Source organism: Solanum lycopersicum, chromosome 1 (genome assembly GCF_036512215.1).
Source record: "Solanum lycopersicum chromosome 1, SLM_r2.1".
Lineage (NCBI taxonomy): Eukaryota > Viridiplantae > Streptophyta > Magnoliopsida > Solanales > Solanaceae > Solanum > Solanum lycopersicum.
Window position 1 is genome coordinate 86149392 of NC_090800.1, and position 21862 is coordinate 86171253.

General features: G+C 29.9%; 2 protein-coding genes across 2 annotated transcripts; both read right to left on the reverse strand.

Annotated features, from left to right (window-relative positions):
• Window positions 1-303: 303 nt before the first annotated feature.
• LOC101266764 (GATA transcription factor 16) lies at window positions 304-1663 on the reverse strand. The gene is made up of 3 exons (XM_004230234.5): window positions 1236-1663; window positions 1021-1122; window positions 304-929 (listed from the first exon to the last, which is right to left on the reverse strand). The coding sequence occupies exons 1-3, from the start codon at window positions 1251-1253 to the stop codon at window positions 600-602; spliced, it is 450 nt and encodes a 149-aa protein (XP_004230282.1). The 5' UTR covers window positions 1254-1663; the 3' UTR covers window positions 304-599.
• A 10567-nt stretch (window positions 1664-12230) lies between these two features.
• Window positions 12231-14450, reverse strand: LOC101267064 (uncharacterized). The gene is made up of 5 exons (XM_004230235.4): window positions 14035-14450; window positions 13822-13909; window positions 13650-13717; window positions 12761-12820; window positions 12231-12658 (listed from the first exon to the last, which is right to left on the reverse strand). The coding sequence occupies exons 1-5, from the start codon at window positions 14140-14142 to the stop codon at window positions 12488-12490; spliced, it is 495 nt and encodes a 164-aa protein (XP_004230283.1). The 5' UTR covers window positions 14143-14450; the 3' UTR covers window positions 12231-12487.
• Between the last annotated feature and the right edge of the window lie 7412 nt (window positions 14451-21862).

Below are 21862 nucleotides of genomic sequence, written 5' to 3' on the forward strand. Positions count from 1 at the left end.
TAAGAATATATAGTCATAAGATTAAAAAAAAATAATCTGGGATAAAAGTTTGATGTATTATTCGGATGACATGTTTGAAATAACTTATTCTATTATTTATAGAATAATGATAATGATAAGTTATTCCATATACAGGTGGGATAGAATAACTAACCCGAAATAAATAATTCTGAAATAACTAGTTTCCAACCAAACAATCCCGGTCTTTCTTTCTCTCCCATCTTTATTTCACATAGTTCAATTAAAACGCTTGTGATTAAACTATTGAAGAAAACATGGAATTCGCAATACAAACTAACAATGTGCAAAAAAAATCAAAAAGTCATCATAACCATCATCATCATTATATACAATTTCATTTTCATCCTAAAGCCTACCAAAATCAAGCCATTTCACTTAAAAAGGCTCTAAAAAACAGATTCTTCTTTTCTTTTTTCACTTAGCACTATTTCTTAGTAACCCTAAAAAAAAGCTTTAACTAAAAGCTTTTAAAAAGGATAATTCTACTTTCTACTTTTATAATATTAATAATAATAATAAGCTAATAAAAGAAAAAGGTTAGGGTTTTTAATACTGACTATTAGTGGTGGTGACTGAGTTTAGCCAAAAACAGAGCCACAAGACAGAGCCATTAATAGAACTGCAGCTCTTTCAACTTCATCAAGTTTTCTTGGCTTCTTCATTGCAGATCTTTGCCTCTGTAATATCACTACTTCTTTCCCCAACATCATCAATTTCACCCTCAATACTTTGCTAAGCTTCCCATCTTTTTTTCCATTTCCCATTTTACCCTTCTTGCAGTACTCAACCTCTTCAGTACTACCACTGTTGGAAAGGGGTTTCTCTTTCTTCTTCGTTGCCCCTTTCGTTAACCCAATTGGGCTACTTTTTTTCTTCCTGTATTTGATCCCACAAGCATTGCACAGTGACTGCAAATAAAGTAATTAACAGTGTGAATTAGCAGTCGATCAACTGATTTGGATCAAAACCCAGATCAGAAATGGGTGTAATTGAACTTACTTTAGGCCCAGAAGGACCAGATCTCCATAAGGGTGTCTTTGTAGTTTTGCAATCAGAGCAAGATTTTGAGATCCCAGTTGCCTCACTACCCGAAGATTCATCCTACATCACAGAAAAAGAACCAAGAACCAAAAATTAAAAAAAATTGAAAAGAAAAAGGAGTAGAACAATCAACAATGCTGGCAAAATTGATTACGAATAGGGGTTTAATTTACCTTTTGATTCGGATCCATGAACTTAAACTCGTCAAAAAAAAAACAGAACAAAGTGAAAATTGGGATAAAAATCTGAAGTGGGTTTTCTTGCTAAAACGAAAAGCAGAAAACCCCAAAGCAATGTATGGAGATTAATGGAACAAAAGAGTTAGTTCCAGTGAAAAAGTTCAGAAAAATTGGAGAAAAAAGGCAAAAAGATTTGATTATTTGATAATGCGAATGTGTGTTTTGCAGGAACAGAGTGAGGTGGCTACTGTAATGATATAAAGGACAGACCGGAAAAAAAAGTGAACTCAACCCTAATTTTATGGGTTGAATGACGGAAATACCCTTGGGTTTTGGTTTTGACGGCACAGATAATTGCTAAATGTATACCACGTGTCCAACTGCATGCACCAGGGCTCTACTATAAAGTGTTTTTTCTTTTCAATATAAAGATAAATAACTCTATGAATTAAAAGGAAAAATGAAAAAAAGGCAACCAGAAAGAACAATAACTAGAGAAATTACGCGGATAAGGAATATATAGTTGTTAATATAGTTTTTTAAAAAAATTATTAACGGGTTGTAGCTTAATTTTAGTAGTAATTATGTCGCTTCTTTTCTCTTTTGAATACATATATAAATATAAACTATATATGTAATATATATAATTATATGAGATATATTTAAATATAATTATATAAAGTAATATATATAATTATATGAGATATATTTAAATATAATTATATAAAGGGTAACTTTCACATATAGCAAATAAAAAATTCATATTTGTATGCTATAGCAAACTTTGCATAATTGTGCTCCATAGCAAACATAAAACTGTATAATTCGCTATAGTTATATTCGCTGGCCTAAATTGTATAATCCGTTGGCCTATTTCGCTGCAATTGTATAATTTGCTTTGCATACAGTTGAATCAAATTAAAATGTATGTATATTGCATAATTATAAGTATATAGCAAGAAGGTATATATGTTTTTCTCTCGCTTTATACAAAAACAGAAACACAATCTATACACTTCTGTTGTATAAAGCTAGAGAAAATTGTATTTCACTGCAATTGTATAATTCGCAATTGTATAATTCGTTGGCTTTTTTCTCTATAATATTTGAAGTAAAATGTCTATAAATTGTATAATTAAGTGTATAACACGAAGATATATATTTTTGCATGTGTATATATAATTTTCTATCGCTTTATACAAAACAGAAACAGAATTATACACTTCTGTGTATAAAAGCGAGAGAGGCGAGCGAGAATGGAGAGTGGCGAGCGAGATTTTTGGGAGAGAGATGCTGGCAAATTTTAGCTCACGTTTGCTATGGAGCACAATTAAATCAAACCCTAGCTATTTCATTTATTTTAGGTTATTAGTTTGCTACTTTATACAATTTTCCCTTATATAAATACAATCAGTCTTTCGCCATTCTTTTGTCCTTTCTCTTAATCTCGTTCTTCGCTCTCTCAATCTCGCTTGTGAATTTACAAGTACATATATATACCAGTTACTTATATATAATTATCTAACACATATACATATGCATTTCGTCTCTTTCCCATCTCTGGCATCCTTTCTCGCTCGCATCTTTTCTCCCTCTCTCAATCTCGCTTACATCTTTCCTCCCTCTCTCGATCTCATTCACCAGATATACGAATATATATATATATATATATATATATATATATATCGATTGCATATACAATTGTTTTGGTAGATGTATATACTCAATTCGACAGATATACATAAACAATTTGTCTTCGCCTCTCTCCTCCCATTCTCAATCTCGCTCGCCTCTCTCCACCATCTATCATGTAGCTACAAACCGTAATTAGTAAACTATACCTATAAAGCAAAATTAAATTATTTTGAGCGACTATATGCGAAGTTCCACTATATATAATATAAATATATATAAAAAAGTGTTAAAAATCTTTATCAGAATTAATGAGTTATCTAAACAATTTATAGATACATTAATCTTATTATAGAAGCTATTTTCAAAAACTCCTCTTTAAAAAATTACAAAAAATTCTTTTTTGATATATCTTTATTCCCTTTTGAATATATTTTTATCTTCTCGAATACGTTCCTCCTAATTAAGTAACATACCTTTTATAATGTATCAAATAACAGTGAAATGTATTCAAAATCATTGAAAAATCTAAATTTTTTTTTGTAATTAAACAAATTTCGATATAAAATATAATTAGCCTCTAAATAGATGAAATTTCTATTGTAAGTTTCCCGACAAAATAACTAAATCCATTGATTATAGTTTGAACAAAATTTTGGTACAGCTTTATAAGTGGTTGTTTGACGAGCTTTTAAAATATGTTTATTTTGTAAATATTTCTATTAGAATTGTCTTTCGAATAGTTGTTTATAATTTGCAAATTAACTTAAATTTTCTTTTATCAATATTAAAATATTAATTTATATTTAACTAAAATTTCAAAGTATATTCAATTAAACACTATTTTTTTTACACCAGAAAATAACTTTTCCATATAAATATTTATAAGCACTTTTAGTTTTTCCTTTATTTGGTCAGACAAATCCATCAACAAGAAGGACGCCCCAAAATTGATTGGTTAAAATTATTACGTCGAATATTTATATTAAATAAATATATGACATGTAATAAAATATTTACACTTATTATTTAGTTAACTAAAATTACTTAATATAAACTATTACTTTATTAAATCACTTTAGTATAATAGATTGTATTGTTTTGGACTTCCAATTGGAGAGAGAACTTTGGTGGATGCTTATGTACATTAGGGAGGCTCTTTCCTAAAGCCGCTAAGAATAAGGTCTCAAAATTATTCAATGGTAATATATATAAATATAAAAAAATTATGTATATTTATTATTAGTATTAATTTTCTTAATGAATTTAAAGTAGCAATTACTTTATATTTTGTAATTCGTCTAATTTACTTCAATTAAAATTAATCATATTTTAAATTTAGTTTGTTAAGACGGTTTTTCAATTTTTTGAGGTGCCTCTTAAATTAATCCCTTATGCATTATGGTTTGTTCATGTTCAGAAAAGCACTACCTGTCTTAATTAGACAAAATAAACAATTACGTGAAGGAAAAAAAAAAAAAGAGAAATCAATTGGAAATCGTCAGTAAATTAATTTCTTAAATATTTTTGACAACTGATTTTCGTTTGAAGGTCTGGATGAAGCTTCGTTATGTGTTTGGTTTTAAATTTTAAAATATATATATATAATTTATACCCATAAGTGCTTAAAAACTATTAAAAATATCCATAAGTTTGTGTTGTTATTTATAATAATAAACATGTCTCATTAAAAGTCATGACTATGAATACAATATATCAGTGGCGGAGTCAGAATTTTCAACAATGGGTTCTAAATTTGTAGAAATAGACACACGGTGTAGTCGAAGGAGTTCGACATGTACTATATATACATAAAATGTTATATTAACCATGTATAAATAATATAAATATAGAATTTAAAAAAGAGGGGGAAAAGCAAATGAAAAAACACAATTGATTTGTATACGAAAAATTACTATTTATTTATAATTATTAAAAGTTAACTCCGGAGAATGAGTTCAGATAAAAATTATATAAACTATGTATCTAATTATAAAAATATCATACAACAAATTAAGACCGGAACTCGGTCCAAAACTATAAATAAAAGGTGTTTTGGAAAAAATTAAAATTTAAAATTTTGAAATCTTCCAAATAATAGAATTTGACTCAAATACTAGACTTTTCTAATTTATAATAGTTGAAATTTGAATTATTTGCTAAATAATGATAAATTATAATTTAACACAACCCAAACTTCAAAAATTTCAAATTAAAGAAAAATCAATATCTAAAGCCTAACACCAACTTCATAATGAGGAGCCCAAATATCCTGGAATGGATGTCGGCCCAAATGGTTGAAAATATTGGGCTTCAATGCTTATAGCCCAAACATTCTAGTAGTAGTTGTTATTTTGGCAATATGTTTTTATTTCGAAATTGACTTTTGAAAATAAGATATAAGAAAGTACATTAAATATTTGGAAACTTTCCTACTTCATAATCCTAATTGAATTAGGAGTAGTGTCCTATTTAATTTCTCTTCCTAATCCAATAGAACTAATAACAAAACTACAAATTTCCTATTTTATTAAGGTAAAGTCTTGTTTATAAATTCCTACTTCGAATCCAATTAGTAAAATTACTTTTTATATAAAGAATCCCCTTGGTCAATTCAACAACACATCTTCTTTCTTACTAATATTTTAGCTTGAAATATTTTTCTCAGCATGAGCTTACTCAACGTTAATTCGAACGAGCCCAATCCCTCAAACACTACCACCATTATTGGCGTCATATACGACGATGGTATCATTCTTGGTTCCACTGATACAATCACACAACTCACTTCTAATGTTGTCTCGTGTCACTGTACGCATGAAACAGAAATCTTACTAGAAGATGCACGAAACTTTATTGTTGAACAAGAAAATATTAAGGTCACAGTTGAGACAATAGGAACGATGTTGACCGTATTTAAGCCTCACATGAAAAATATGCTACAAACTAGTGTTATAATTGGGGGAGGAAAAAAAATTTACGAGGTAAGTGATGTTGGGATTGTTATGGAGAAATCCAATTTTTGTGCAGGAGGATATGGGGTTGCACATTTGAATAATTTTTTGGAAAAAGAATGGAAGAAAGGGATGAATGAAGTAGAAGCCGAGAAATTAATATTGAGGACATTGTCATTGAATATTTCATCACATGTTGTTCGTAGCTATGGGGTTGAAACTATGAGTGTCAACTCAAAAGGTGTCACGAGAGCGTTTCACCCTCATAACACACTTCCAATTAAAGGAAGGACTCTGCTCGAACGGGTGCATGCACGTTCAATCTCTTTGGATCAACATAAATAAGGGTGTCTTTTGATTCAAGAGGGATTACATCAATGGTAGATTGTGGATTTGAGTCAATATGGGAGTGAAAAAACGTAAAAATTCATGTGGAGGGGATTTTTTAAAAAAATTGTTTAGATTCGAATTTTTTTCAACACTGATATCGTAGTTTTATTAAGAATATTAATAATATTGTAGTTCAAATTTCTTATGCTACAAATATATTCTTATATTTTTTTTTCTAGACGCAGTGAGTGATGAATACAACAAATTTAGGTTTCAATATGTATTAGAGAATTCGCAATATATTATATTTCATCGTATTTATAATTTTTGGTTGTGTTTTCATTAGCATGTGTCTAACAATTGCAATTTTGAGACTCACGCGTGAAGTTTCAAGTTTTTTAAAATAAAAACATATATTTAAATATATATAAAAAATATTATGAATAACAATAATTAATGTTTTACATTATCAAAACTCCTACTTCGTTTAATGTAACACTACACTAATCGAGCCATTCTATCAGACAAACCCATCCATCCTAGAATGGATATCGGCCCAAATAGGTAATTGATTGGTTTTAGCTAATTAATTAAAGGGCAAATAACATAAATAGCATATTTTTAAAATTAAAAGAGCATTTGTTCCTTATAAGTTTTTAATAATCAAAATTCCTCAAAAATATACAAAAACACAGATACATAATAGGGCTGATACAGTAAAAAAGTGACAAATACATTATATATTTTTTGTCACATTTTTGTATCCGCCTTATTTTTTGTCACATTTTTGTATCCGTCTCATTTTTTATCACATTTTTGTATCCGTCTCATTTTTTGTCACATTTTCATATACGCCTCATTTAACTTAAAAATAAGAAATTTTAGATATTTTTAAAACTACTTGAAAATAAGGATAAAAGTGAACTTAAAGGAGGGATTTTTGTCATTTTTTCTCTAATTTAAACAAATTTTTGTTTATATTTAATTAAATAAAATATATATTTAACCGGCTTCTGAATTTTTTCATATAAGCATTAAAGTACTTTTAGTTTTTATATAATTTGGTCAAACAAACCCATTGAGAAGAAGGATAATTAATTAATTTAAATTTATTCATAAATAGAATATTTACGTCAAATCAATCATGGTATAAAATTTAAGATTTTAAGACCAATTTAATTATGTTTAATTAATTCATATGTTTATTTCATTAAATTGCTTAAACGTAGTAGTTTGCATTATTTTGATATACACCCAATGCAATAAAGCTTGTATCAAATAGATGTTTGATACTACTTTAGTAATTTTCACACGGCCAGATTTGATTTTGTTAGGATTAATGCTTAACTATAGTTCTAAATTATTTAAAGTGGATTGATTTAACCATCAACTATATTTTCTGCTCAAAATATTCTTGTTATTATATTTTTTACTAAAAAATATCCTTCGACCATCAAGACAGTAAAATTACTCTTCTTACTAACTGTTATTTTAAAATAAAAAACTTTTTTTGATTCATATCAAATAATTCCGAGTATATTTAACTTAATTCCTTTTTTCGCATTTTTATTGAAAAAATTATACGGCTAAGCAAATTTATACTATTTAATCATTCATCATATTATTGTTTGCTATAATTATCAATCATGACTAGTATTATATTTTAATTACGTGGCTGACTTCGAGTTTGCATAATTAGTCACGTTTGTATATGTATAATTCGCGAGGATATACGATTACATATGTATAATATACAATTATTTAACATATATACATATAGAATTCACCTCTTTACCATTCTCTACCCTCTCTCTTGCCATATATACAAATGCATATATATAGTATACAATTATATACATACACAATTCACTTCTCTCCCACTTACTACCCTCTCTTTCTCGCCTCTCTCCTCCCTCTCTCTATCTCGCTCGCCTCTTTCCTCCCTCTCCCAGTCTCGCTTGTCTCTTATCCCTCTCTCAATCTCTCTTGTCTTATATACAAATACATATGTATAGTATACAATTATCTAACCAATATACAGATACAATTCATCTTTCTCCCACTCTTTCCCCCTCTCTTTCGCCTCTCTCTTCTCTCTCTCCCAGTCTCGCCTCTCTTCTCCATCTAACATATAACTACGAATTATAAAATATCAAATTATAACTATAGATGATAATTACGCTATTTTGAATGTTCTACGTGAAAGTTCCCTTTTTATTTATTAGAAAAACTAGCCAAAAGATTCGTGAAGTAGCAAGAATAGGATAATGGCCAGAGAATAAAGAAGTAAAACAGGAAATTATTATTTTTCTATAACTACTTTATTTTTATTTTTTTAATAAGAAAAAAAGGAACTTCTAGTAAACCATTATGGATCACATCTATAAATAATAAAATATTGAGAAAAAGTTCATTATAAATTTATCCAACTGATTAAATTACTTATTTCTATAAAAAAAAAATGAAATATTAAAACTGAAATAATGCTTCTATCGAACAATAAATGTCGATGTTGGAAGATAATTTGGGGAGTTCTTAAATAATCGGTCCAACTAAAAACCAACCCATTCTGTTTCTTAACATTAAAAAAAAAAAAAAAAAAAAAAAGCAAACAAAAAAAAAGTTCAGAATATTTTATTTGAATTATGTTCAGAAAAACTATTAATAATCACTTTTGTATTACAACTCAAAATGGGGCTTGAATCAGGTAAATACATCGGTTATCTTCTAGATAGACATAAATAATAACCTCGGATTTCAAATAATAATAATAATAAAAATAAAAATAAAGCCATTAGAAATAAGTTATATCAGGTGTAAATTCAAATTTAACTAATCATGTATAAATATCGCATTATGCTAGATAGCCATTTATAATGATATATTGTTAAAAATATAAATAAAAAGTATTTTGATAGTCACTCGAACATAAACTTATCTCTTTCGAATACATATATGAACTTAGATATTTCTTGAAATAATGAAATCAATGAAGAAAAATATAGGTAGGTATAACCATATTAAAAAAGACAAGGTTGTACTCTGTTTACTTTAAAAAAAATGACCTGATTTGACTAGATACGGAGATTAAAAAAATATAAAAAAAATTAATTTTGTGATCCTAAATTAAAATTATGTGAAATGTATAAACTATTCTTTAATTTTATAACTTTAAATATGTCACATAAAAAATTAGATTATTAATTTTGTGACTTTAAACAATTATACAAAAGACTGAGACGTCATTGATAACGTGAATTTTTCTTGGAATGATCTAGAAACTGGATTAATATACAATTGGAAGTAGAAACAAAAAGGTAGCAACTTGGCTAAATATAGAAAGAAAAAATAATTCTACTTTCTTCGTTTTTGGTTGGCATAATTGTTTTTTTTTCTCCGTTTTAAGAAATATTTTATTGATAATTTTTTAATTTTAATTTTTGTCGAATATATTTAAGCTTATAAAATTAAAAAATATTTTAATGATTTTATTATTGTTAATTTAAAATCACAAGATCAAAAGTTATTTGTAACTTTAAAATTCCATATCAAGTAAAATCTAGATAAATAAAAAAATAACTACAGTAATAGTGAAATAAGTTTATTTTTGATTTGATGTTCATCATATATTCATATTGGATCTCAATTAAATCAAAATTAGTACATCACATTATCTATTTATAGGGACGGCCTTTCTATATAAAAAAAATAATCTATTTTAGTATATTCAAATTTAAATTTCAAATTAAAATTGAAAATATCTTAATTATTTCACCACTATTCATGTTAATGTAAAAAAAAAAGGAAAAATGAATCAAGTTTCACAAAATAAGAATCACTTCTATTAAATAACATTTTACTTTAATATAATTTTTTTAAATATAAATTTAAATTTAATTGACTTTTATTATAAATATCAAAATATCGCGCGAAAAGAATTGGAAAAAGGGAAAATGATATCGGCATTAAATAATATACATTCCACATGATCTTCGTACGCCCCTTTTCACCACAGAAGGAGAATATCTTCCTTCTATGGTTAGATATTTTATTTTGTGTAACATGTGATTCCTTGTTTTTAATGCTTACGTTCTAAAACTTTTGTTGATAAATAAGTATTATCAATTATTATTATTATTATTACTTAATCTACTATTCATATAATTAAATGAGTTTGTTTTTTTATTACTTTTCGAGAAAAATTTTATATTTTTTATTCATTGTATTTATTATCTGAATAACTCTCTCACGTTAATTAAATAGGATCGAAAACTCCAAAGAAGATTTAACACAAAACAACACAACTTCTAGCTCCATCCTCTGACACATGATGTTGTGTTCTGCTTGTCCAATTATATTTTTTCACACACATAAACCACTGTTATATTATAAAGTATTTTATATATACATACATATATACAATTGGTCCTGACCATTGTTTTATCTTTATGAAGCTAGATAGAATTCATATGGTCAACAAATATACACTAGAATTTTTGCAGAGTTGCAAAATTTTCACATCACGCCAATTTTTGATAAGTTGTTAGTTGTTGTGGTGGGCCTTGTGGCCACAACATATATGATACATAAACAAGCAAATTGATACCTTAATAATTAGTTGCAGCATTTTCTAGCTGGGGCCTTACATAGAAAAAAAAGATTTTTATTATTTTTTATCGCACAAATTCAAGATCTTTAATCAAGAAATTGAATAGGCGAAGAGTTAGATATATCTGAGGTACAGGAGGGTTTAGTTAGGTGAAAATATATATTATGATTTGATTTTTTAAAATATAAATACTGACTTCATTATTGAATTTCAAACTATTTCAATATTATGTATTACTTTTATTTATTATTTGACGTTTTACAGGAGATATATTTGTTCATAAAAATGTTATTCATTGAACTATTTGTATCTTTCTTTATTGACTGAACTATAATGACTACCTGGAATAGTAAGTCATATTTAAACAAAAGGTTAATAGTACATGTTTAATTCTTTGAGCTGTCAAGAAAATTAACACAATATTTGGATTCAAGCGACAAATAAAGGGAGTGAGAGGAAATAATGTTTTTCCCATTGCATAACATTTTAAAAAAAATTACTATTTATATGATTAAATTTATAAATATATAATGTCAAAACGAAATAAACCCTTTTAGCTTCTTTAAGCATTTACTACATAGTTCAAAATTGTTTATGAAAATTTTGACTTCATTTTTTCATAGCCAGAGATCTTGGGAGCATAGTTGCCTGCGGCAGCACTGAAATTAAACACATGATATGCATATATTGATTTGATATAAATACTCAATTTTTACACTTTTAAAGTGGACAAAGAATGCCGCTTATTGTTTATAATATGATCCTCCTCACTGGGTATGTGTCATCCTATCCTTCCCCCCTTACCACGTCAGACGTCTTCACTTTTTCATCTCTTCCTCAATCATTTTTGTATGCCTTGCCTCCTCTCATTTGTTATATTATATTAATATTCTTATTAATCGCATATATTATTTTTCTTAAATACACCCTACTAAACAATTTCTACTCTAATTCCTCACTACATCTTTTTCATTTATGCTACTCCGCTCCATAAAATGTAAAATTATTTTTCTGTACAACCGAGAAATTATATAAAATAATGCATCAATGGAGTAATAACTAATTAGTCAAACAGGCATACAAGTAGGAGGTTAGTATTACCTTTTCTTAAAGTAGGGCTTAAAATAAACTAAAAGGCACATACTTTCCTTAGATGGATAGGATCATGAATTAAATACATTATATCATTAAAATTGGAGATTTAATATGATATGACAAGTTATACATGCACCTTTTATTTTTTTTAAAATTAAAAAGCAATAGATGAATGATTTTGTAGTCTTAAAAAGAACAAAAGTAACTTAAATAAAATATCCCATAAATGGGTAGAGTATTTGCTTTTGAATCATTCAGATTTTTAACCTTGTCAATGAATGTGTACTGTTATCAAAAAAGTTGAATAGACAAATCATATGTTATAAAAGTACCAAAACTACTTGAATAATACAGGTAACATGGAGGATATTTTGAAAGAGCCACAAAAAAGATGTACTAATATAATAAATTAAAGAGACGTTTTATTACGCAACTAAACAGCACCCACATTTTAAACAACTTGTTCCTTAGATATCAAAAGTCTAAAAAAAGAAAAAGGTTCTGTTCTGCCTATCTACCACCGAAAATAAACATGTTAATTCCTCTCCAGCCCCACAAAAATTCAGACACCAAAAGAGAGGAGGTGGAGGGACCTCTTCTGTATTTTTTGCTTAAAACTAAATAAACTAACAGGTGCCATTGAAGTTGACATTGTTGCGTTTTGATGCAGCCATTGTGCTGCAACCAGAATCACGTGCCCTCTTCTTTGCAGTTGGAGTTTCATCACCCATCATCTTTGCTAAATCTCTACCAAACATATCCACAAACGTCTTCTGCAAATCCTCTAGACTCTCCTCCTTCACCATTTTTAATTACACAATAAATAAGCACATCATTTCAAAAATGAATCATACACGCACAAAAATCATGTAGGAGTAGAACTCATCAAAATATCTTACCGCTGCTCCAACATTTTGATCCATTCGGTTTATCAAATCATGCAGGAAATCACCCATTCCCTGCATACAGATAAATTGTATTAGTGTTCTATTATTACCTAAACGTTGATAATTGAAAGCTAAAACTCGCAAAAATGTAATAGTTGAATTTTTTTTAATAAATGGGGATGAGTGACAGAATATGACACAACTTCGGGTTTCTGAGAACATAACCATAAGAAGGAGTGGAAGACAGGTCGAAAGGTAGTAGGTAGCATAGTATTATCTAATTGTAGTTCTTTGCTTTATATTTTTGTTTCTATCATTTGCAATTGTATTGTCCTAGTATGTTGTAAATATTATTTCAATTATCACATGATTTTAGTGTTGATTTGGGTACTTCTTGCACTGTTCTTCACATGGTAGCTGCTGTTCGCATCTTCTTTGACATAATTGAAAAGAGCATAATCGGAATACTCAGTCCAATTGCAATTGAAAAAATCAGGAGAGATAAAATTCCGAATTGTAATATCATAATCACAAAAAATTAATAGAAATTCTGAATTGCAAAATCTAGGTGGAGGTTGGTAGATTCGAACGAACCCACTAGGTTTTCGTAAACTCTATATTTTTACTAGAAAATTAAGTAATAACCGGTAAATTCTTAGCAAAATTGATTGACGATTCAATGTTAGAATTATATATAAAACTCCAAACTCCTAATACGGGCTCCGTTATCGGGAAGGATGTTTCGCAGCTGTGGAACTAGTAAAAATTAGTAGTAATTTTGAATTGCAAAATCAGACTCAGAAGGATGTTCCGCAGTTGTGGAACTAGTGAGAAATTGCAGAAGCAGTATCAGTAGTTGTAAGATTACTTTCTGAAAGAAAAAAAAAACAAATTTACGTACTTCATCTTCCTCAAACATATCGAGGAAACCGGCGTCGTACATTGACCTCTTGTCTTGATCGGAGAGAACTGCCAATACAAATAAAGGACAACTAACCACCGTCAATTCCTCTTCAAAAGAACAATTTTTCAACAAGTAAAATTAGACAGGTAAAAAAGTGAAGAATTGTAACCTGAATAAGCCTCTTGGATTTTCTGAAATCGGAGTTTCGCTTCACCGGCCAGCGCTGGATTCTTCGCCCACCTATCCGGGTGCCATTTCTTCACAAATCACCCAAAATTCACGCTGATGTTACCATACTCACACATACACTTTTATACTATATATTTGTACAAAATTAATAATAATTTTTATAATTACATAACGTGAAGGAACTATAGCGTACCAGAGCTAGTTTCCGATAAGCTGAGCGAATGTCGGAGCAGGAGGCGTCGTTGCGTACCCCTAGAACTGAATAATAACAAGATCCGGCTGATCCTCCTTCTCGATCCATAACCGCTTTTTGTTATGTCTCTAAGCCAGAGCCAAAATCCCAAAAAATTGTTGCGAAAACTGAAACTGTACCTAAATTGACGGGTACAGAGTAGAGAAAAAAAATTTATTAATTCAATTAAACCATAGATAAATGCAGTTCCAAACCAGAGAGAAACTGGGGCAATAATTTTGATAATTTGGAGAGGAAAAAAAATGATGGGAGGCAGAAAGGCAAATGTGTAACGTAAAGAAGATGCTTTTGTAAGGTTTGTGTTATAGGAAAAAACGATGAAAATATCTAAGCAAGAAAAAAAGATGGTGACGACAAGAAGAAGGTTCGAGAGAGAAGATATTTTATTGAGGAGAGTTTTGGAATTAGGGCTCGACGGTTTGTAGAATTTACGATGGGTGCCATTGGATCCGATAAACTAGTTGTCGTTCCCGGATCATGATGTAATACGTGTCTTAGTTATGGTTTCGGGTTGTCTATGAATTGAGCAGGAAAGATTATTGAACCTATTTAACACAATACAATAATAATGATAGCATATTTTGGGAAATTTTATATCTATTTGGAGAAGAGCATAGTGTATATACAAATGTTATTACTATTTCAGAGAGATTTTAACTTATTTAATAATATTTATTATTATAGTATTATTTTCATGATGCGATAGGTAATTATTACTTTAAATGTATTGAGCTGAAATCTGTGTTCTACCAACAAGAATCATACGTAAAACTTACGGAGTAAAAGTATATTAACAGGAGGTGTTGGACGTATCTGAGGAGGTTCTTCTTGCATGGGATAACGTGTGCATGCATTAGACGACATGAGATTTTAGCATACCAAGTATTACTATAAAAATAGGGTTGCAATCATTAAGCTGTTATGGAATGTAGGACACCTTATCGGTGAAACGAGTTCATGCTATTATATAGAAAACATGATGGTTTGAGACTATACAACCTCTCAAACTTCATTGATAATACAAAACATACCGAAGATAAAGAAACAACTACAAATATTAGGGTTTCAAGAAATACAGTTGACAAACATGCAACGATACTCGATAAAAAGCTATACATTGCAATGATGGTTGATTTTCAAAAGGTTTCATGAAAAGTATCATTTGCAACAATTTTAGAGCAGATAATAAATATTCATAACAAAATCAACTATACTGAATATGCTACATTCACACACAAGATAGGTTAATGAAAAAAAGTGTCACAAATAACTAATAATATATTTTATTTAGTGGGGTTATTGAGTCAAGAAAATATCTCATTTTCACTAGTGACTACTCAAAAAACATGTGGTTATGTTGGCAAGGTATGACTAGACCAACTAGCACTTGACAAGAGATCCTGAAGTGGGCCAACAAGAAATGCATGAGCAAAAGAAGCGACAACCGCTATCTTTCGAATGACCATTACATCTACAGTTATCACATTTGGATAGAAAGGAATCGTTGAATCTTTCAGGCTAAGTCGAGAGGCCATACATAACAATAAAAAGAATAGTACAAGAGATTTTTCAGAAAAAAATCTTCGAAGCCTAAGCTTTTAAATAAATTAGTATGATTAGAATACTATCTCTAGTGCGAGTTTGTTTCCTTAGAAACGTTATACAAACAAATTAGTAGGGTTTGACTACTTTCTCTAGTGCTAGTATATTTTCTTAGAAATGTTGTCCCTAAACTAATGGTTGTTAGTTGTGTTCACACCAATATAAAATTATATTGAATGTAAATATGTTTAATTACAAAAAAAAAACGTGTTTAATAATTTTCCTTTACAGCTTCATAAATTTTACTAGATTTTAGGAAAGTAAGTAAGTAGACATTATGTCATGATCCGCAAGTACACCCTAGAAGAAAGGGCATCCTTGTAGTCGTGGCATAACGTACTAGACCTCTCGGAAGTCTTGTACAAGCCTTGACATCATTCATTGCATACATGTATGAAAAGTAGTGCAGAATTAAAATTTTTCACACGAAATAGTAATACTTCAAAATATCTTTCATATAAAATCAAAAAGAATAAGGTTAAGTCTCAAAGTCGCCATCTTAGACAAACAAATATCTTAGGACAGGGTTTCAAGAAATATAGCTAACAAACATACAACGATACTCGATAAAAAGCTATACATTGCAATGATGGTTGATTTTCAAAAGGTTTCATGAAAAGTATCATTTGCAACAATTTTAGAGCAGATAATATATATTCATAACAAAATCAACTATACTGAAATGCTATATTCACACAGGATAGGTTAATGAAAAAAAGTCTCACAAATAACCAATAATATATTTTATTTAGTGGGGTTATTGAGTCGAGAAAATATCTCATTTTCTCTAGTGACTACTCAAAAAACATGTGGTTATGTTGGCAAGGTATGACTAGACTAACTAGCACTTGACAAGAGATCCTGAAGTGGCTTAACAGAAATGCATGAGCAAAAGAAGCGACAACCGCTATCTTTCGAATGAGCATTACATCTACAGTTATCACATTTGGATAGAAAGAAATCGTTGAATCTTTCAGGCTAAATCCAAAGGCCATACATAACAATAAAAAGAATAGTACAAGAGATTTTTCAGAAAAAAATCTTCGAAGCCTAAGCTTTTAAATAAATTAGTATGATTAGAATACTATCTCTAGTGCGAGTTTGTTTCCTTAGAAACGTTATACAAACAAATTAGTAGGGTTTGACTACTTTCTCGAGTGCTAGTCTATTTTCTTAGAAATGTTGTCCCTGAACTAATGGTTGTTAGTTGTGTTCACACCAATATAAAATTATATTGAATGTAAATATGTTTAATTACAAAAAAAATGTGTTCAATAATTTCCTTTATAGCTTCATAAATTTTACTAGATTTTAGGAAAGTAAGTAAGTAGACATTATGTCATGATCCGCAAGTACATCCTAAAAGAAAGGGCATCCTTGAAGTCGCGTCACAACGTACTTGACCTCTCAGAGGTCTTGTACAAGCCCTTAGACATCATTCATTGCACACATGTATGAAAAGTAGTGCAGAATTAGAACATTTCACACGAAATAGTAATACTTTAAAATATCTTTCATAGAAAATCATAAGGAATAAGGCTAAGTCTCAAAATCACCATCTTAGACACACGAATATCTTAGGACAGGGCCCATACAATACGATATAAAAATAGTTAAGTCTATTACGATACTTTCTATAAGGAAAACTAAACATCATGATGTCCTCGAATCTAGTGAGGACATACCAATACTTGCTTGAATGAACAGTAATCTAAGCTTTCACTTCAAGACTCCTCTCAAATGACACCTACACCTTTAGAGATAGACAAAATATATATAATTAGTACATTAGAATGCATTAAGTATGGTGACATACAATTAAAATCATGCTAAATGGACATTAGTATAAAACATGATCTTTTTGAGTAAAACTTTGTAAAACAAGTATAAGAGTTCACATTAAGTCAACATAAGCACATATAATAACATTTCAAAATATAACATTAATATCACTTCATTTCACATAGCAATGAGACTCTCCTACGAAAGGTGATTCTAAGACTCACTTGAGGGAGTTATGAAGTGACCGCTCATACAATCCCTTCACACACATCAAAGAGATCCTTTACATTATCTAAGATAAAATTATTATTATTTCATTATTTAGACTATCTACCTAGAATTATTCCAAAACTCACCTAAGTAAGACATAAAGAACCGACCATACACCTTCTCTAAGCCTAACTAAGCAATCCTTAAAGCTACTCTAGATAATTACTATTTCATTCTCATACCTTTTCTTAAGTCATTATGTTCAATAGAATATTTAAGAGACTTTTCACTGATTATGGACTTTTACATAATGGTCTTGGAGAAGACCTAGGGAACCTACATACTACCATCATCAAAGCCTACTTATGCAATTTCTAGATAGCGTTCTATTCCACTACCTAAACTTCATAGAACTTATCCAACACTAGCATGTATCCCACGTGATGGGAATAAGCAATAACTGACATAGACCATACTAGATAGGCATGGAATACGGAGTCAAACCCTACTTCGATGGAGGGTGTTCCACTTACTAAGGGTAAAACTAGAACACAACCCATGTAGGCACATGGTTAAGGAATATCAAGGGTTTCTTTGTACTCTAGTCTCATCTCAGCTAGAGCTACTCCCCAAGTATACTCATTCGGTGCTAGCTTTAGTTCTAATAGAGTAATTCAATAAAGGAGCATATGAAGAGGTATCATATCTTAGTCATAACTGTCGCGCCCCATTTTCGTGGAAAACGGGTTTTGTGCGCGACCTAACAACTCTTTTGGGATTTCGAGTTTTTTGGAGTCGCCACCTAACGAATTAAGGCGCGTTAGGGCACCTATCTAACCTAACTAAGTCTAACTAAAGTCAAAGGGCCAGAGATTAGGGTAAGGGTTCAAATTACCTCGAGGGGAAGGTGTTAGGCATCCCTCGAGGTCCACAAGTGTGGGTCCCGGCCGTATCTCATGCAATCTATGTGGGGGTACAAGTAGCAATCAAGGTCGTTTATTAATTTATTTAATCTTACTAAGTGATAACAAATACGAAACAATTAAGACTATTATTCTTATTTATTTAGATATGTAAAGCTAGGTGATGACAATAAATAAACAATTAAGCTCATTTTATTTATTTTTGACATACGACACTATGTTATAGACAAAATTGGCAAATATTAAGCAATTAGTATGTGCAAAAGTAAAGTTAAAAATTGATAAGTTTATGAATAGGAATTTTTATTTTTTTTTAAAAATGTTTATTTCTTTATAGGGATGATGCCACGATATTATTGATCGTGCTCCTCCACCATAGAAACAATTTTGATTTGAGGTCGGTCTAAAAAATTTATGTTTTTAACAAATGATTTAAAATATTTAGTTCACACGTAGGCACATAAACAATTACATATAAATGCACATAATTCTTTTTGAAGTTCATGGGAAGTGGTACTTCCGGGGACGCATCGGTTTAAAAATTGGAACTAGACCTCATAGTTCCTTTGACTTTCCCACTAACGATAGGTTAGGAGATAGTACTTTATTTTTTTTAAAAATAATGTCACAATCAATCCAAAATTTCAAAGGAAGATTGAATAATGACTTTTAAGAAAATTATGTTGCAAAATTTTATAAGTACTAAAACTAGTAGAACATTAAGATGGTAAATTTATTAAATGCAAAGGTTTTAAGACGAAGCCAAATAATTTGTTAAATGCATGACATGATTTAGCATCATAAAAATTTAAGAAAATAACATATTGCAAAAATCTTCATTTTTATGAGTTTATTTACAAGCCTATAGACATGATTTCTAGGTGTAAAAAGTAACACATATATGCATAATTTTGTAAATGGTATGAACAAATTAAACCTTAGACATGGTTTCTACATGATAAGACAAATGAGAATTTATAATATTTTAACATCTAACAACCTACTAGATTTATTAGGATTTGATTTTAACATTTAAAAATTAATGGACTCTAGTTCTTATTTTTTTAAGGCTTGTTAACAAAACGTCAAGCAAATTGAAAATTGATTAGATTATAACACCTACAAATATCAAATCTAGGTGGTTAAAGACAAACCTATAGGCATGATTTCTAAAAAAAATAATGAGCAAGTACGCATATAAATCCCCCTCCCCTAGACGACCCCCAAATAACTTTATTATATGATCTTAGGGTTACAATTGTTACAACATTCGAATAAATAAAATAGCGGAAAAAATAAAATATATAGACATATATACATTCAAACAAATAAACAAATCCTTCTTCAGTTAATCTTCAACTTGAACTTCAAATATGAAACCTGTTAAACAAAACAAAATGATTCACCTTGTACTCGAACAAAGCAGGAAAATAGCGGAGAAAAGCACTTGAATATTTGCCGAAATATTAATATATTGTTTAAAGTAGCAAGAGAGCAATGAGAGAAGGGAGAGTGATGAGAGAATTTTTGGTTGAAAGTGAATGGGTATATTTTAGAGAATGAGAGGAGGGGGTCCTTTTTATATAACAAAGAGGGGTAACAAATAAGGGGAAAAATGTTTAAAGGAATCAATTAATTATCACATTTTCCTTATTTTAAAGGAGAGCCAAATCAGAAAATTTTAAAATATTTCATTACCAAATATAAACAAGTATATAATAACGAATAGGAAAATAGTAATATTTTCCCTTAAATAAAGAAGAGACAAATCATATTTTTTTTAAAAATATTTCATTACCAAAAATAAATAAGTAAGAAATACAATTAGGAACATTAACATTATTTTCCTTAAATAGTGAAGATCCAAATTAAACTATTTTAAATTATAATTTTCCAGCTATAGGAGTAGTAAGAATCTATATAATATGCAATTAACGGAAGAAGGATCAATTAAGTTATAATAAAAGGGAGGAAATTAACACAATTATTTATTTATTTCTTTTATTAAAAATCCAATGTCAAGTTACTGTTAATCAACATTGCACATGTTTAACTCAAGGGAAATTATTTTAGGGAAGACAATATCACATAACTTAAAGTCAAAGCCAACATACAACTTCATATAATTTTTACCGTATATAGACAACTAATAATCAACCACACTTAATAAAGTAAAGTCAAGTCAGAAATTGCAAACTCATTTAATTTTTATTTTTTTTAAAAAAACGAATCAAATCTAAGCTAAAGGAATGATCCTTCAAAGAGTGAGTTATCACTCCCAATTAATAGCTGAAACCAGGCACCATCAATCACAATAATATTGGAACCCATAATATGTAATATGTAGGAAAATAGCTAAGTTAACCGTCATTCCAAGTCAAAATGGACAATATTTCAATTACACACCAAGTCTAAAAATCAGAAAATCACAGATTTAAGATCAAGATAACATGCATAAAATTTATTCATTCAGGCAGTCAGACAACCAATTTTGTAGAAGAAGAACAAATCTATTAAAAGGTGAAATGATATTTTAGGAAAAGATTACCCGGACGGATCTGTTGAGATCCGTCATTTCGATCAAAACCCGGTCTATCACCGGAGTTTTTTGGCTGAAGATGCTATGATTTTGTTGTTGTTGCTGTGTTGTTTCGTAGCTATTGCTGCTCCTGGTCCTAGAAAATGAAAGAGGAAAAAAGGAAGGAGAAGAGAGGATAATACTTACCGGAGTTCCGCCATCTCCGTGCAGCTGCTGGCCAGATTCGCTGCTCGAGCGTTGCCATTCGAAGCGGGATGTGCAGGGCTACTGGTCTTGTTGTCTTTGCCAGCGGGAGCTTCTGCCAACAATGGTGACCCTCGCGATCGGCTGCTGGACGAAGCAAATGTTGCTGCTCACCTAGCGCTGCTATCATTGCTATTGATTGCCTCGCTTGGCACTACTGCTTCTTTGAGAAAAAGAGAAGAAGAGGAGACAGGGAGAGGGAGAAGCACAGAGATGAGAGGAGAACAGCGAGGGGGACGCAGCCTGGCGGAAGAGAGGAGATGGAGAAGATGGAAGTTGCCGGTGGAGTTGGGAGGGGGAGAGAGAGAGAAAAGCGGTTGATCTGAGGGAGAAGAGAAGAGAAGGAGGGAGAATTATTTTTAGGGATTAGAGTCCTTTGGTGTTGAAGAAAGAGAATGGGAGATTTAATCCCAACCGTCGATTTAGATAGAGATGAAGGGTTAGGATTCGATCTAGGATTTATTAATTA